The 13,423-nt window shown below is 44.2% G+C and overlaps 1 protein-coding gene across 4 annotated transcripts in view; it reads left to right on the top strand.

Annotated features, from left to right (window-relative positions):
- Positions 1-11,206, top strand: part of ARID5B (AT-rich interaction domain 5B) — a 188,552-nt gene extending 177,346 nt beyond the window's left edge. For all 4 annotated transcript variants that reach the window (XM_067710847.1, XM_067710848.1, XM_067710849.1 and 1 more), the window contains 2 exons: positions 1,548-1,746; positions 5,140-11,206. In XM_067710847.1, coding sequence (XP_067566948.1) covers positions 1,548-1,746; positions 5,140-7,293 — 2,353 coding nt within the window. In that variant the 3' untranslated portion in view covers positions 7,294-11,206. The remainder of the gene's footprint in view (positions 1-1,547; positions 1,747-5,139) is intronic.
- Positions 11,207-13,423: the final 2,217 nt, after the last annotated feature.

Below are 13,423 nucleotides of genomic sequence, written 5' to 3'. Positions count from 1 at the left end.
TTGATCTTCATGGCTGGCCCGCTGCCAGACGCAGGGCTCGAAACTATTATTCACGCCTTCTTGCACATACCTTGCCTGAGCATGCTCAGTGATGACTTTTGTTTCTAATTGCTATACACTGAGATTTGACTTTCCCATAATTTACTTGGTATTTTATTAAAGAGTGAAATATCACGATCGCAAATGTCCCCACGTCTGTACTCAGAAACCCGAACAGTTGTGTACGTTTAAGTAGCTGTGATCCAGACTGCATAGTTAGAAACCAGTTTTAGGATAGCTAACGAATATCCAAGCCAAAGAAGTTTTTGCCTGGGAGTCTTAGTTTAAAAATAATTACGGTTCCCAATATTTGAACAGATTTATGTTGTTTATAAGCCAAGTACATTTTCTTCATTGAGTCAACTTGTCTTATTTAAAACAAATTATGTTTGCTGTATTAAAGTTCATATTTTTAAGGCCGAGTCTTGTATTAATCCCACAGTGAGTCATTAATCATACCAAATGCATTATAAAAACTTTAATCACTGAAGTTGAAACTGAGATTGTAATGCAATCCATCCCGTTTAATTACATCAGCTATTTTTCCCTTTCAGATCAAGCGCTACATCGCAAAGGGAAAACAGATTAAAACAAGAGCTGTTTGATGTTTCTCTTTTTAGAGCAATTTTATGTACTTTGTCTAAAAAGTTATATAATTAAAATGCTTGAATTTTTCAGCCCTCTGATTTTTGTGGCTTGAACGTTCTGTCTGCCTGCCTTCTCTCTGGGGCCCTCTTTAACTTGGCACCCCAAAACAGAGCTTCTCCTGTGGGAGGCACCTGCCCCCCTAAGAGCTCTGGGTAAGACAGCCGTCTCCCGCTGTGCTGCGCTCCCCTCCCGTAACCTCTTTATCTTAAGTGTCTGGTCTGTATTTTGACATGAATGAATGCAAACTTGGGAGACAGGCAGAACTAGGTTCAAATTCCACATCTAACAAATGGGGTGACTCAGGCAAATTATTTAGCCTTTTTGGGCCTCAGTTGCCTCATCTGTTGAAAAGGGAATAATAATAACAACAACAATAATAGTAAATACTCCACAGGGATGTTGTGGACATTACGTGAAATAACCTATATAATGTACCTAGGGCATCACCTGGCACATACTAGTACTTTACTGGAACGTAAGCCTCAGGGGCCTTGAATATCTTGCTCGCTGCTGTATCTTGGTGCCTAGAACACTGCCTGACACATAGTTAGTGCTCAATAAACAGCTGCTGGCAGAATGATAAATGAATGGCAGCTAGCATTATAGTTGCTATTATTGTGATGTGGTTATCAGCATTTAGCCAGGTCCCAGGGGCAGTGATAATGATGTGACTTTGGATGTGTCCATTGGTATCCTCGGTGTACAGCTTCGCACAACAAGAAAGAGGTCTTGCAAAGAAAGCAGGATGTAAGCTACCAGGTGCTGGTTTTGACCGGGGAGACAAGAAAGTAAACCCCCATAGCATCGACACTACTGGAACTGCCTGCCCTGACCGATCCTCTCTTCTGATACCCTTGTAGATTAATCCTGCCGTATGAAAGGTTTATTAAAGGAGAGGAAGATAAGCCCCTGCCTCCAATCAAACCTCGAAAACAGGAGAACAATTCACAGGAAAACGAGAATAAAACAAAAGTATCAGGAGGCAAACGCATCAAACACGAAATCTCTAAGAGCAAGAAAGAAAAAGAGAATGCCCCGAAGCCCCAGGATGCATCAGAGGTGAGTCGGGCTCCTCCACAGAAACACCTCTGTGAGGTCGGTCCTGCCTCGGGGTCTTCTGGAGCCCTGCATCCGTAGCTGCATCCCTGCCAGAGACACCACCAGGCTAAGCAATCTAATCACCTAAACGTCACCATTCCCTGAGGAGTGGGCCTTTCGGGGCAGCACATGGATTGATGGGATAGGCCAAGAGTAGGATCTAGAAGGAAGCAAGCACTGTAGAAAACTGAGAGCAGACCCGACTTTGAGATAGAAGGAGCCAGAGCTTCAGCTCTGAAAGCCAAGGGACTCCCATGCGAAAGATGTGGCTTCTCTGCCATTTCACAGCCAGCCTGTCTGAGGAGTTGGTGTGACTTTAAAGCACGCATTGTGGGATCTGCTGTGTCTCTGCAGGACTGTCCTAAAAACTTCAGAGACTTGTTTGCCTCCATTAATTGACCTCTGTGTACCAGACTTGGGTTAAGCCCAATTTAGAAACATCTTAAGTACGTATTATTTATAGGGGAATTTTGAAATGGTTCCTCTGAAGCCATGATTATCTGTCTTGTTAACAGGTAGTTTCTGAACCTTTTAAAACAGGCCCCAGCTACCCACAGCCCCCAACAGCTCTCTGGTAGAAGCCGTTACTGTCATCGTCCAGACAGTCATGGGGGATGAGCTGGGCTCTGTTTCAAGATGAATAATAAAAAATCTCTGCCGCCCATTAAAAAAAAACCCAAACCAAACCAAAAACAACTTAGCAGCCACATTTGAAGACAGCACGTTCTAAGATTCAACCCCAGAGGGAACTTTGGTGCTGATATTAAACACCCCCTAAAAATCAGGTTTATAATGAACACATGAGAGACTCTCTAATTAAACACCAGCTTAAAACACACACACCAGCCTCCTAACTAGAAATTAACTTACCCAACTGACTCCTGTGTAAGAAGATAATATTAGTACCAAGAAGAGAAATTTGCTTTAATTTTTGTTTCCTAATTATTTTAAGCTCTAATAATTAAAAGGGGGGGATGGTGCAGATATTTCTAAACATCTGCAAGCTTGCAACATAAATGGCCAAAAGCAAGGAAATTCCAAGTTAAGGCTTACATTCCATTCTCCCTTTATCCTGTTGGTCTGGTGATTTATCATAGGGCCTGGGAGCAGTGAGTTCTATTAGATACCATATGTACAGCATTGCCAAAGCACCAGGGGACAAACTGAGGACCAAGAGGCCAGCTGGCCTTTGAATGGCTGCACTCTGGGCGTGAGAATTGAAAGGGCTGCTTTGTGAGTTGGGGGAGGAATCCTCAGGCCATTGCCCTGAGCCCGTCAGCTTGGGAGGCGGACCGCCGTCTGTCAGGAGTAGAGCCCGGTGCCCTGCAGTCCACAGAAATCCTGAAAGCCTTAAGGCTCCCTGTTTCCTATAGGCCCCCACAGGTTCCCTTCAGGGACTGCAAGTATCTAAGGGACCGAGGTCATTATGATCATGTTATCTAAACTACCTGGAATCCAACACCCTCTCTCCAAGGTTGACCCAAAGATCAGAATCGCTCCCCGCCTCCTACACAGACCCATGTTATATGTATATAACAAGTATATTTCTCTATATATATATAGAAATACACTATACATAGCAAGTATACACAGCAAGTATATTGCTGTGTATACTTGCTATGTATAGTATATTTTGTATTGCTATTTCTATACATAGCAAGTATATTTCTCCTCACTGTGTGTTTGGGGGTTGAATTTTATTGTTGTTGTTATTATTGTCATTGTTTTTAATTTGGAGATAGGAGGGCTTAAAAAGCCCTTCTAGTCAAACCCACTGTCTTCAAGTAATCAGATTATAAGCTGTGTGGTGGGAAGGTACCATTTAATATACTAAGGCAAATCATAAAATGCCATCCTACGAAAAGGCTCCTTTACTTTTTTTTTTCCTGCCTAGCTTTCAACGACCTCCTAAACCTGTTTACAACCAAAAACCTAGAACTCCATGTACCTGAAGGCCTAGGTCATAGAGACATCAGTGGGGCTGAGACTCCCCCACAGCGCCATCAGAAACTAACACTTAAATGCAATATGCCTTTTTCCCTAGCCGTAGTCATTTTTCTATATTTTCATGTAATGTATAAGCTCACGAGACCGATGATGACTGTTAGTGTAGAACAAGTAATGATATTTGTACTGGAAAAGGCAGCTATTAGTACAAAAACAAAGAATGATGATAAGTATTCCTAAAACAGAGGGCTATCTTGAAGTGGGTTTAAGGAGAAATATCTATGAAATGGGTGTGGTTCCTTAAAACTTTTGTTCCTACGCATCCCTACACCAGCATCCTCAGTCTTGCCCAAAGATGCTAAGGTGGTAGACACTTCTTTCCTTAACAAAGAAGATAAATATTCAAGGATGCGTTTGCGGGGAGGTGGGGGAAGACCATCTCAATATCACCGTTTTGTGACTGTTCTCCACCAAGACACATCAGGGCAGAATGACAGAAGTTTTGAAAGAACTTGCCAGTCCCCCTGGGTCACAGATGGAAAGTTAAGATGACCTTCTAAGGCCAAAGTCTGCACAGCTACGTCATGCAATGAATGAGTCGAACTGTGCCCACAACTTCTGTCAGTGGGGACACATAAAGACCATCCATCTCATCGACTACAGCTTATTTCAGTGAACAGAAAAGCTGTATGTGTTGTGGCACTCACTGCTTGAATTTTGACAATTTCATTTTCAGCTTTAATGGAAATGTAGTTTGCTGCAGCCTAGAAGGACCTGGAGTCCTTCTGCCCCTCAGGTAGACAGGCTGACACAGCATCTGCATAATTTTTCAATATTTTAGCTTTATCTGCATGTCATATGGCACTGGGTAGAAATTATTAACACTTAAGCATCGCTAATGTAACGCATCATACTGAACACGTTAGGACGGGATTTGCTCTCGAAGAAAAAATAAGGGGTTTTAGTAAGTTTGTTGTTGAGACGGGGTTGGATTTTTGAAAGAGAGATTCTAAAAAAATCTTTCTCCGAAGTGTCATAAACTGCAACATGTAATTTAAAACCCATTTGGATAATTGACTGATTTGACAAGAAAACAACCTCAGAATTAAACTATATATTAGAATCAAGGAGTGATATGACTGTATACCGGCAGTACATACTACTTTGCTATTTTGATAGGTATCTCATAAGGGACTGGAGTGAATATGCATGTTTCCCCTAATGTTTCTGTAATTTATATTTCTTTGTTTAGAGCCATGATTGGGAGTAATAAAGCTTCACAGAGACTCCATGAGCTGACTGAAAAGGCTGTTTTCAAAAAACGGCTGTGTGTAATATGTTATTTCATAGCATAAAGTGTCAACGCATTTGGCTTCCTTCTGACTATCTTTTGCAATATTTTATCAGGTTTCGTCAGAGCAAGAGAAGGAACAAGAGACTTTACACCAGAAAAGCATCGCTGAGCCTCTCCCAGTAGCAGACACAAAGAAAAAAGTGGAAGGGTACCAGGATTTTGCAGCAAGGCCCCCGGTGTCCCGAGCAGACCCAGAAAAGGACGACGACACAGATCAAGGTACCAGCAACGAGGAGGCAGGAGAGGAGGGGCCTGCCCCTCCGCTCGCGAGTGCCCCTCTGGCCCCCGAAAGGGATCCAGCCCCGATCCCCGGGGCTGGCAAACAGTCGCGCACCTCTCCCCGGGCTCTCCTGGACTCAAAACAAGAACCCAAGTCCTGCTGTTTTACAGAGAGCCCTGAAAATGAACTCCAAGAAGCGTCCTTCCCCGGCTTCCCCACCACGCAGCCACCACTGGCAAACCAGAGTGAAATGGAGGATGACAAACTCCCCGCAATGGCGGATTACATCGCCAACTGCACCGTGAAGGTGGACCAGCTGGGCAGTGACGACATCCACAGTGCACTCAAGCAGACCCCGAAGGTCCTTGTGGTCCAGTCATTTGACATGTTCAAAGACAAAGACTTGACTGGGCCCATGAATGAGAACCATGGACTTAATTACACGCCCCTGCTCTACTCAAGGGGCAACCCAGGCATCATGTCCCCGCTGGCCAAGAAAAAACTTTTGTCCCAAGTGAGCGGGGCCGGCCTCTCCAGCAGCTACCCCTATGGCTCCCCACCCCCTTTGATCAGCAGAAAGAAACTGATTGTGAGGGACGACCGCTGTTCGGGTTTGTCCCAGGCCCACCACGGCCAAAGCACTGACCACGTGGCAGTCAGCCGGCCATCGGTGATTCAGCACGTCCAGAGTTTCAGAAGCAAGCCCTCAGAGGAGAGAAAGGGCATCAATGACATTTGGAAGCACGACAAGCTGGGTCGATCGGAGCCCCACCGCTGCGGCTTCTCCAAGCACCACCTTAGCCCCCTTGCCGACTCCTATGCCCTCAAGCAAGATGCTCAGGACGGCAAGGAGAAGCTACTGGAGAGGAGGGCTCCTCCCCACTCCCACATGCCCAGCTGCCTGGCCGATTTCTACTCGTCGCCTCATCTCCACAGCCTCTACAGGCACACTGAGCGCCACCTGCATAACGAACAGACATGCAAGTACCCTTGCAGGGACATGTACGGGGAGTCGGAAAACAGTGCTTTTCCCTCCCACAAGCACCAAGAGAAGCTCCACGTGAATTACCTGGCGTCTCTACATCTGCAAGACAAAAAGTCGGCTGCGGCGGAAGCCCTCACAGACGAGCAGCCAACCGACCTGAGCCTTCCCAAGAACCCCCACAAACCCACAGGCAAGGCCCTGGGCCTGGCCCACGCGGCGCCCGGGCCTCAGGAGAGCAAGGGCGCCTCCCAGTTCCAGGTCATAAACAGCCAGAGTCGAGACTGTCACCCCAAGGCCTGTCGGGTATCGCCCATGACCATGTCGGCCCCTAAAAAATACCCTGAATCGCTTTCCAGATCGGGAAAGCCTCACCCCGTGAGACTGGAGAATTTCAGGAAGATGGAAGGCATGGTCCACCCCATCCTGCACCGGAAAATGAGCCCCCAGAACATTGGTGCGGCGCGTCCCATAAAGCGCAGCCTGGAGGATTTGGACCTTGTGATCGCCGGGAAAAAGGCCCGGGCCGTGTCTCCTCTGGACCCCTCCAAGGAGGTCTCTGGGAAGGAGAAGGCCTCAGAGCAGGAGAGCGAAGGCAGCAAGGCCACGCACGGTGGGCACGCCGGGGGCGCCTCCGAAAGCCACAAGCTGCCCCTCTCCTCCCCCATCTTCCCAGGTTTGTATTCTGGAAGCCTGTGTAACTCGGGCCTCAACTCCAGGCTCCCGGCTGGGTATTCTCATTCTCTGCAGTACTTGAAAAACCAGACTGTGCTTTCCCCGCTCATGCAGCCCCTGGCTTTCCACTCACTTGTGATGCAAAGAGGAATTTTTACGTCGCCAACAAATTCTCAGCAGCTATACAGACACTTGGCTGCAGCCACACCTGTAGGAAGTTCGTACGGGGACCTTTTGCACAACAGCATTTACCCTTTAGCTGCTCTAAATCCTCAAGCCGCCTTCCCATCTTCTCAGCTGTCGTCCGTACACCCCAGTACGAAACTGTAAGCCTGGCTCTGCCCAGCATCCCAAATGGCGTGGATAACAGAGCTTCACTCCTTAGCCTCGGGGTGACGGCTTGTAGAATTAGAAGTCAGTATTCTTCTAATCCGGGGTGAGATCAGTCCCGGCCAAAAGGGGCCCAGAGGGGAGGTGAACATACCTGATATTTCCGGGATGACTCTAGCCCTGGCTGGTCAGTCTTGAGCCCCTGCCAACACAGATGCCCTCGCACCTCAGATGGTCCACTTTGCACGGGGATCTTGTGAAGGGGATTCATGTGTATCCAGGAAGAACTTAGAGGACCCCGTCTGAGTTCTGATGGTCAGGAAACAATCTGGGCAAAAAAGGGCAGATATTTCAGAGGAAGGGGCAAGGAAGACTGGCAAATATGCCAAGGGATGCCCCTCTCTTCATAAAACTCTCCAAGGTTCAATCAATGCAATGTATAGTGAAACTTCAATAGATCTTTCATTTTGACACTATTAAACAATCCAGAGAAGTAAACACTGTTAAACTGACTGTATATATTTGCTTCTTAAAACTACCCGTATCACTGTTTGCTCACCTAATTTATATACAGGTAGTCCTATTTTCTCCCAGTTCCTTCTTGTCCCTTTTTTTTTTTTTTAATTAAACAGTATCGCTTTTGTTTGCAGGTCTTGTTTCTGTTTTATTTTGTTTTGTTTTGTTTTAAAGGCTGACTGTCCTTAGTTGTTGATGTGTGTTTGTAATTTTTCCACATCTTATCATTTTGAGCAGCTTTGGGTGGTAATGTTATTGTTTACAAATTGAAGCAACTGATTCTAGTGGAACAAATGATCAAAGAAACAGTTGAGCACACAATGGTGCAAAGAACGTTCCTTTGCAAATCTGCAACTTAAGGATTTTTTTCCTCATAAATGGCATAGTTGAAAGAGCTTATACACTGCTTACCCGGCCAAATGCTTTGCTTTGAAGTGTTGGGTTATGTGAAAATATCGAGCATTGTACTTACCTTATCTAGGCTGTGAAACTGTCCTACATACCAGAGGAATCATAAAAACAAAAACCTCACTGTCAGCGAGCTGCTGAATAACAGCAGAGTCTAGAGGACATATCTGTGGGCTGCACACATATTTTAGGAATTTCAGAAATTAGAATAGAAGCCAAAATGATTTACATTCGTGTTGGCACTGATCCCTTTAAACAGTCTGGGAAGGGGGGTTGGGAAGAAGATATAGAGCTTGACTATCCAGGAGAAAGTGCACAGCGGGAGGCCCAGGCACCAGATACCTGCCCAGGGCCGTGGTCTTTCGAGTAACAGGTAGTCACATTGCCTTCATCGAGTTGGTTTCTCGCTATTCCCAGGAAGAACCTCACAGGCCACATCTTTGGAGGTGGCCGGCAAACTGATTACCCAGTTCAAAAGAAAGCCATCCTCTTTGGGTTTATGGGGCATGACTTCTGTGTGTATGCACACCCATAGGGTGATTTATGTCATGTTTTTAACCACCTGGCAATACGGCCCACTTAACAATTTCTTTTACTGTTGGGAAGAAATGGTCAAGCTGTTGAAGCAGTCGAAAGATGCAGAGAATGTATACTGTCATTCTTGCCACTTCATTCATTTGCTGCCGAGATGTAACATCAAGGTGGATGCATTTTCTAAGTGTGTTAAAAGTCGATCGACACAGAGAGTGGATTTTCCTTCCAGGTCCCATCCCTGCTGATAAGACTGCTTTGATGAACTCCCCAGTCAACCCTCCCCTGCCCCCACCACTACCGGTAGACATTAGGACCATAGTTAACCAAGTCTTTTACCTGTGAGATATTTAATTCTATGAAAATGGATAACCATTTTCAACTTCTAAATAGGTAGCCTGACTGCAAAATGATCAAAACTGGTAAACAATGAAACCGTGGCTCTTAAACCAAGCCATGCATGCCATGCATTTGTACTGAAATGTCTCTATGATACGAAGCCAAATATTCAGTGTAGCATACTTAATATCCAAAGGTGGAAACAAGAGAATGTAGAGATCTAGTGTTAAGAGTTCCATTTGCTTCAATTAATTATTTACCTTCCTGTGGAATAATATATATATATATATATATATTTAATAGAACCATAGATAGACTAGTAGAATTTAGATTATAAATGTGTGAATGCAGATTATCCTGCTATTGCACAAGATAGAGGGCGGAAACAAATCTCAATTCCAGCTGGCAGAATGCTGGCCAGGACACACAGAAGGAAGCTGCACTAGACTGAATAAGTCACAGAATCAGAGGACATGGAAGAAGGAGGAAACGCCGGTGTTTCTGCAGCTGACATGGGCTAGATCCTACATGGTTTCTCTGAGCTCGTTTCTCAAAGAAAATGGGGGCATCTGTCCCTGGTGGAGCTCACCTATCCATTTTGAATATGGGGCGTTTGTTTTCCCCACTGCAATGATTTCAGTCTGGTTTCATCATGTTGGAATTCGATCACACCATTTTCAAACAATGTTAACATAGTCCAGCTTTTGTTTTTCTCATCTCTTCCGAGGAGGAGATTCACTGTTTCTGTCTGAGGAAGCTCATACCCTTGGCAAAACAGCAGGACAAATAAAGAGAAATGGGGGTATACATTCCCAACAGAAGCAGTGTGTTGTTTTAAAACTCCGAACAGAGATCTTGGAAATCCTTCAAAAAGACCATGGAATTCTTCATTGGCTGAGAACTACATTTTAAAAAGTCTTAAATAGGGCTTTGTTTGCATTGTTTGAGTTCAAGGGGCCTTATTATTGAATGGAATTGCACAAGCCTTTCTTTGTGCAATCAAACCATTGTTATTGGTAGTTCTGTAAAGGAAACTGTGGAATCTAATTGGCAGTGGAGTCATGAATCTATTTACGAAGTGTGGCTTCCAAGAAATGTTGCAATTCAAAATGCACTAAGTCCGTGATTTACTGGAGATTTGGAGATTCTAAATAATATTTCTGAAAAACTTCTGGCTTAACTTTTGGCAACTCAACATTAAAGGAAAAAAAAAAAACCCACAAAACCCAGCCCAACCAAGTTTCAGAATTAAGTATTCTAGTAAGTGATTGGAACTTGTAATCTTTGCCACAGGACTGACTTATTTATTTACTAGCTAGAAGCTCTTAAGTTCACTTGTTTATCAGGGCATATACAGAAGGGTTTGTTAAAACTCAGCATTGACTTTACAACTTTCTGACCTGGTGCATGAATTCTCAAGTACTGTATTTCACTGTGTTGGTGTGTCTGATGGAAATTTCGAGGTGATCCCACAAAAATATTTTATGTAGTGTGCCTTCAAAGAGAACCATTTATTTCTCTTCACTTGTTGTCCCACAAGTCACATTTGGTCGTGGTCAGCCAAGTCCCATCTGGTCTAGTTTTACTCTTGTCCCAATTTTAAAGAAAAATGGGAACAAGTCTGCCCTGGTGAGACCCACACCATTGCAATGAGTATCTTGAGCACTTAAATTCCAGTGTTGGCTGTTGATGTATTTGATATTCTGCTTGTCTCCTCATGGTTGAAATATGTCTGAAGAATAGCAGCATAATCTCTTGGCTGTTTATACTTTTTTAAACCTTCCTGTGTTGTAAATATTGTATACTTTTGGTGACTCCAGCTCTGTAACCTCTATGCTCTTCTGTAAGGTGATTATTTGTATATAGCAACATGGCCCAGTGATACTATACAGTTTCCCAATGGAGAGGTTATTGAGTAACCTTTGCATTAGTTTAAACACTACCAGAAGAATGCTGAGCCAACTATAAACACTCAATTTTGTATGTTTTCCAAATTGTACTTATTACTGCTTTTGATACTGTATTACGTGCCAATAGTTTCCCAATCACATAGCAGGCAAGAGATATTTTGTACTTTTTGATCCACTGTAATATTTAATAAAAAATGTTACTATCTGTTTCCTTTTGGGTGTCATCTGTCACTTCCTCCTGAGGAGCCCTGTGACCTCACCAGAGTACTTTCTACCCCATTGTCCCCAAATAGGATACTAACGATAACAATGATGATGATGATGTGTATGTTTGTTGAGAACCTACTGGGTGCCCATTGGGCATTACTCTTCACAGCCCCATGTAAATGTGGTTATGCCCATTTTACTGATGAGAAGACTGAAGCTTAGGTAAATCAACTTGCCCAAGATCACCTGGCTAACAAGTTGGCAGAGTTAGGATTTGAACCCAGGGCTCTTAAGTCTACAACTTCCTTTGTATACCATGCTCCTCTCCTGGCAGGTAACAGAAGTCACCATTTACCTATTTGCTTATTTGGTCCACAAAGATTTTTTCATGTCTCAACTGCCAGGCATAGTGTTAGGAGCTGGGATTACAATGGTGAGTAAAAGATAAAAAATACTGTCTCTGGAGTTTATAAATCTTATGGGAAAGAGAGTTAATCAAATAGTCACCCACATAAATAACAAAAGTTCAACCTGACCTAGTTCCAGGGGAGAAAAAGTGATACATGAAGAGGAGGTGGTGACTAAACCTATAACGTGAAGGATGAGTGTGAGTTGACCAGGTGAGAAGGAATTGGGAGAAGAGTTATCCAAGCACAAGCTAACACATATGCAAAGGCCGGGAGGCAGGAACAAGTTTAACTTATTACAGGAATCGAATAAGCCTATGTGACAGAAGCATAATTAATAAGGTCCAGGGAATGAGGTTGAGTTGAGGTTCAGAGTATAGCAGGGGTCAGCCAGATAGGTCCTAAGAGACCAGGTTGAGCATTTGGTCTTTATCCTAAGCAAGAAGAGGTTTAAGTGGGGAGGTGATATGTTCAGATTTGTCTTTTTCAGTATCACCCTCTGGCTGCTGTGTGAAGGCATATTGAGAGCAATCTAATGCAAAGATGGTGGTCATTTCAGTTGCGGTGGTGGAATGGAGGAGTGGATACATTTCAGAAGTACTTGGAAAGAAGGATGAACAGACTTAGTGATGGGTTAAATGGAACAACTGATGTATATTCAGGATTGAAAAGCTAGGAAAACAGCACATTCTGATGTCTGGTGATCATGGACAAAGATTTCTGGTCTTTCATCCCCTTGGTCCACTGCCTCCAAGCTTCCTCCTGGTTTTGCTCAGCTTAATATTAGTTGAAGTGAGGCATTCACAAAGTAGCACCCTGTGTGCTCCCTTCTTAATGGGTCCCAGAGACTGGGGCAGGGGAGAGGGTGGACAGACTCTGCTGAGTGTCTTAGTTTATCTGGTCAGGGTGGACTTTGAATAGACAGGTGAGAGTAAACTGCTAACCAGCATGTCACCACAACTCTGGGGGAAGAAAGCCACAAATATCAGTATGTTTTGATAAAAGACCTAAGACCCTTTTTCTTATCATGGTTGACTCCCTGAAGGACCTGCCCACCCCTCTCAGGCCAGCAGGAGTTACAGCAACATGTTAGAGCTCTCACCCTCTCCCCCCCCCCACTCTCATCCCTTTGTTAATCCAAACACACCAAACACAGAAAGAACACCTAGCCCCGTGGTCTCCTTGCCCTCATGCTGATTCATGTGTATTTCACCATATCACGTGAATTGTTATGAGTACATCAAAAGAATGTTCTTCCATCTACGACACATTCAGCATTTATAGATCTGATACTTGAATCATACACAACAGGAAGCATCACGATAAGTTATCTATTTTTACCAGGCCTGGCTGGCTAATACTTTTGGGAAGGAGGGTGCTTTTGCTAAAGATGTCACTCATGGTGCAAAAGCAATAAAACTGCCCAATGATTTATTCTAGGAAAGTGGCCAAAGTTGACAAATGTTTGAGGGCTGATAGTGACCAGGAAATGGGTGATCATTTACATCAACAAGTAGGTAAGTGGAGGAGGTGGGCGTGGGGTAGGGGGTGGGGTGACCTCTGGCCAGGAATAATGTAAAAGAAAAAGCATAGCCTTCAGGGTTGACCTTGACAGTAGAGTAAATGACACTAATTTGGGTCCACTGATAGAGAATTCCTGAATTTTGGAATCTCCAGGATACCTCCTGGGATAAACAACATTGCAAAGCATTTGTTCAACCTGCTTAAAAGAACAAACTGTTTTAATCATGCTAGCTCTAACCACAGGCGTTCAGCCAACCTAGTAAGGACAAGGTGATCTGCTCCCTGAGG

This window comes from Pseudorca crassidens, chromosome 16 (genome assembly GCF_039906515.1).
Source record: "Pseudorca crassidens isolate mPseCra1 chromosome 16, mPseCra1.hap1, whole genome shotgun sequence".
NCBI lineage: Eukaryota > Metazoa > Chordata > Mammalia > Artiodactyla > Delphinidae > Pseudorca > Pseudorca crassidens.
This window is presented reverse-complemented; position numbering and strand designations above follow the sequence as displayed.